At 39.5% G+C, this 4,799-nt stretch overlaps 1 protein-coding gene across 1 annotated transcript in view; it reads left to right on the top strand.

The window, feature by feature from the left end:
* The window catches only part of TBC1D4 (TBC1 domain family, member 4), a 94,873-nt gene that overhangs the window by 30,791 nt on the left and 59,283 nt on the right, over positions 1-4,799 (top strand). Inside the window, exons 6-7 of the mRNA XM_011932148.1 lie at positions 3,882-3,973; positions 4,233-4,343. Of these exons, the coding sequence (XP_011787538.1) occupies positions 3,882-3,973; positions 4,233-4,343 (203 nt within the window). The remainder of the gene's footprint in view (positions 1-3,881; positions 3,974-4,232; positions 4,344-4,799) is intronic.

Raw genomic sequence — 4,799 nt, forward strand, 5'->3', positions numbered from 1 at the left:
CTGCTCTTGAACTCCCGACTTCAGGTGATCTGCCTGCCTCAGCCTCCCAAAGTGCTGGGATTACAGGCATGAGCCACCGTGCCCGGCCGTTTTATAGGGAATTTTAGCAGGCACTGATACATTGAGCTAACTAATGATGGTCTTAAAATGTAAAAGAATTTGTGGGTTTTGGTTAAAAAAAGCATTAATAGTACATGTTCATGATTTAGAATGAACGTACATTATTTTTAGTTATATTAGTCATATGAACATTTTATTTCATCAAAAGTAGAGATAGCCCAAATGGTGAAACAGCAGTAATATCATGTAAATGGTACCCTAGCTGCAAACTGAGGGTTGGTATTTTTGTGCATGTGGTTTAGAATTTATCCTCTGCTGCATATAGAAGAAGCAGGATCACCAGCAGTAACATCAAAGGGGATAATGAAATATTTAGTCTTGATAACACTAATTCAGGTTGTGTCTTTATTTCACTATATTCAGAACAAATCACATATCGTTAGTACACAGTCCTTCATTTAGTCACAGAAAAGCATTTCTTGAGAACCTTCTATGAGTTAAACTATGTGATGGAAAAGGGTGACAAAAAAAACTGATGAATGAATCATGTGCCCTCCAGAGAACAGCTCAGATATTTGAAAGGGGGATGCAAACAGATCAATAGATAAATAGAAAAAATTCAATAAATGGCTTAAAAAAAGAATCTGTATCAATTTTAAGTTAAGTTTTGTATCGGGTATAAGGTGAGGTCCAGCTTCATTCCTTTGCCATTGAGTATGATGTTAGATGTGAGTTTTTTTTGTATATGGCCTTTATCACTGTGAGGAATTTTTCTTCTATTCCTAGTTCAAGCGTTTTTATCATGAGAGGGTATTGGACTTTGTCAAATGCTTTTACTGTATCAGCTGTCATGGGAGTTTGTTGTACAGATTTTAGCAGCACTATTCACAATAGCAAAGACATGGAATCAACATAAATGCCCATCAATGATAGGCTGGATAAAGAAAATGTGATACATATACACCATGGAAAGTTAAAAACGTGTGTATATTAAAGCACACTGTCGGGAGTATGAAAAAACACCCTCACAGAGTGGGAGAAAATACCTACAAACCACTTATGTAATGAGAGTTTACTATTGAGAATATATAAAGAACTCTGACTCAATGACAGAAAAAAAAACAAAAACAAAAAACGTCTGTAGTGAGCACAAAAGTAGCTATGTCTTTGCTTTGGAGCTGGAGTGGAGAGTAAGAGAAGAGGAGATTAAAGAGGAAGGACATTTGGGGGAGCTGGAATTTTAGAAGAGATCAACTTAGCTGTCAGAACAGTTGAGGAACTGTACTTTTGGGCTGGGCGCAGTGGCTCACGCCTGTAATCCCAGCACTTCAGGAGGCTGAGGCAGGCAGATCGTGAGGTCAATATAGTGAAACCCCGTCTCTACTAAAAAATACAAAAAAAATTAGCCAGTGTGGTGGTGGGCACCTGTAATCCTAGCTACTCAGGAGGCTGAGGCGGGAGAATCACGTGAACTTGGGAGGCAGAGGTTGCAGTGAGCTGAGATCGCGCCATTGCACTCCAGTCTGTATGACAAGAGTGAAACTCTGTCTCAAAAAAAAAAAAAAAAAATAAGATAAGATAAAATAAAATAAAATAAAATAAAAAAATAAAGCCGGGCGCTGTGGTTTATGCCTTTAATCCCAGCACTTTGGGAGGCCGAGGCGGGCTGATCACCTGAGGTCGGGAGTTGGAGATCAGCCTGACCAACATGGAGAAACACCGTCTTTACTAAAAATACAAAAGTAGCTGGGCATGCTGGCGCATACCTGTAATCCCAGCTACTCAGGAGGCTGAGGTAGGAGAATTGCTTGAACCTGGAGGCGGAGGTTGCGGTGAGCTGAGATCGCGCCATTGCACTCCAGCCTGGGTAATAAGAGCGAAAATCCAACTCAAATAAATAAAATAAAATAAAATAAAATAAAACTGTGATAGTGAGTGGCGTCATACCATCAAAATGAATTTAGTTTTCTGTCTGTGATCACCAAGACATGCACGGAATTTTGCTGTACATTGCACAAAGAAATGTGGAGCGGAGTTTATGGAAACTTTTCCTCTAGTTCTCATTCAGTACTGCACAGTGGTTTAAAGCATGCCTGGTGGCTGTGTGGCTGCAGGATGGCAGTACTGTATGCATTCTGGCAAGTGTGAAGTGAATTCTAGATCTTTTAAAACAATGTGTATTTTCAGGGGATCCTCCTATATACTATCTGTAGAGATCTTGTTAGTTATTTAATTTTAAAAAGTAGCTCAAATCTATCAAATCAGTTTACTTCAGTTGCCTGGCACCTCATATTTTCTTAGAAATGAATACAATGAGAAAAATACACAATGTACTTATAGACTAATACATTATTTTTAAATTCTGTGATGCAACTTAGCAGAACAAATTATAAGTATTTTTGGCCAATTACTTTGTCTTATTATTTGTAAATAAACACAAAGAATACATGGAAAACATTCAAATTAAGTCATAGCGTCATGTAATGTATTTAGTTATAAACTGAGAAAGATAGCAAAGGCAGCCTTGTAATAACAAATGATTTTAAAATGCCGGCCTACCTATAACGTTTATTAAATATTATATATACCCAGATATTCTCTTCATTATCAAAATATAGTAACAGTACTCTAAGTGGAACCTAACTGTCATGAAAATCTCTTTTTCTCTGAATCTTCTTTTGAAGAAATCAAAGAAGAGAAATCTGTTCTTTAAAAATGGATGGTCTGTTGAATTACTGCAATATGAATTACATTTTCTTTTTTTAAAAAAAATTTAAAAACAATCTTTTCATGAAAAAAGATTTTCCAAGGACTTAATATAAATTATGTATAAGAATGGGATAGGTTTATGAATATCATGATATAAAGAAGTAAATCATTTCTTGATAAAATAATAACATTGCAAGTTCACTAAATGCTAATGCTATCCTTAAAACTTTATTCTCACAGAAGAAGAGCTGCATCGGGGAAGAGATCTCTGGCTAAGCTGTAGTCTTGCCTTTTAAAATTATTACTTGTTCTTTCTTCTTTAAATGTCAAGTTGTAAGCTTAACATTTTTGGCCAAGGCTAGTCTTTAGCTGTTATTTCCATGTGAGGTCTTAGGTTAATGTTAAATCATCTGTGAGTTTCTACTGTGGCTGTTAGTGTAAAGTGGTTTCTGGTTGTGCTTGGTATTGCTTAGAAATTCATTGTTAGTAATTTTTGTTGTTGTTTTTTTGAGATGGAGTTTCACTTTGTTGCCCAGGCTGGAGTGCAGTGGCTCGATCTTGGCTCACTGCAACCTCCAACTCCCGGGTTCAAGCGAGTCTCCTGCCTCAGCCTCCTGAGTAGCTGGGATTACAGGCTCCTGCCACCATGGCCGGCTAATTTTTGTATTTTTAGTACAGACGGGGTTTCAAAGAACTAGAATTTGCCTCATGCTTGTCAGAATGTACACAGTGCTGCCGTACTGTGGCCACACTGTCACCAGACCTGTTTGAAACCACTGCAGTACTGAATTAGAACTAGAGGAAAAGTTTCTGAAAACTCTTCTCCACCTCCCCAAGTGTTGGGATTACAGGCGCGAGCCACTGCACCTGGCCCGTTGTCAGTAATTTTAATGCCAAGATCACTACTGGGGCTGTTGATTTTGGTGGAGAGATTTTTCATCTAGTTTCAATCATTTCAATGATCCAAGGTTTCTTGTAGGCAGGAACACGTCTCCTTGAAAAGATTTAAGTTCAGAGCCTGCTTGGGAAGAGGTGAAGTGTAATGCATTATCTGCCCCTGGATCTCTGCTGCTGGATCTCTGTTTAATCCCTTCCCTTATCATTTTCCTTAGGTCTCTACCCGCCAAGAGCCAAGCTGGTAATACAGAGGCATCTCTCGTCACTGACAGATAATGAACAAGCTGACATCTTTGAAAGAGTTCAGGTAACATTATTTGTAGGTCTCATAAATAAGACATAAGGAATGAGAATTGAATCCTGTTTTATGCATTCCTGTTTTCATTCTGCTGCCTAGAGTTAAAGATGCATGACCTAGAGTACTATTGGGTAGTAGAGAATGCCGTTGTACTTTTGCTTCTGAGCTAAGTTACAACTCTTAGCTTTGTTTACGTTTGTCTGCCAGACGGAATGAAAGGAGAGAAGCTATGTTGCCATAGTGTTCTTTTGGTTTGTCTGTTGAACAGAAAATGAAGCCAGCCAGTGACCAGGAAGAAAATGAACTTGTGATTTTACACCTGAGGCAGATGTGTGAGGCCAAGCAGAAGACACACGTGCACATTGGGGAAGGCCCTTCGGTGAGAAGATACTTCCTCCTTCGCCGACTTTTGTTGTTGTTTATGGATTTTCTTAATTCTTCCCTTTGTACTGTCAGGTTCTTTAGGGCTAAAGTCCTATCAGAGTTTCCTGTGACGCCCCGCCAGCACTTTGGTAGTTTTATAAGGATTTTTTCTTTCTTTTTTTTAAGCCAGAGTTTCACTCTTATTGCCTGGGCTGGAGTGCAATGGCACTATCTCGGCTCACTGCAACCTCCGCCTCCCACGTTCAAGTGATTCTCCTGCCTCAGCTTCCCGGGTAGCTGGGACTACAGGCGTGCGCCACCGCACCCAGCTAATTTTGTATTTTTGGTAGAGACAGGGTTTCTCCATGTTGGTCAGCCTGCTCTTGAACTCCCGACTTCAGGTGATCTGCCTGCCTCAGCCTCCCAAAGTGCTGGGATTACAGGCATGAGCCACCGTGCCCGGCCGTTTTAT

The sequence above is a fragment of the Colobus angolensis genome, unplaced genomic scaffold (assembly GCF_000951035.1).
Source record: "Colobus angolensis palliatus isolate OR3802 unplaced genomic scaffold, Cang.pa_1.0 Scaffold94, whole genome shotgun sequence".
NCBI lineage: Eukaryota > Metazoa > Chordata > Mammalia > Primates > Cercopithecidae > Colobus > Colobus angolensis.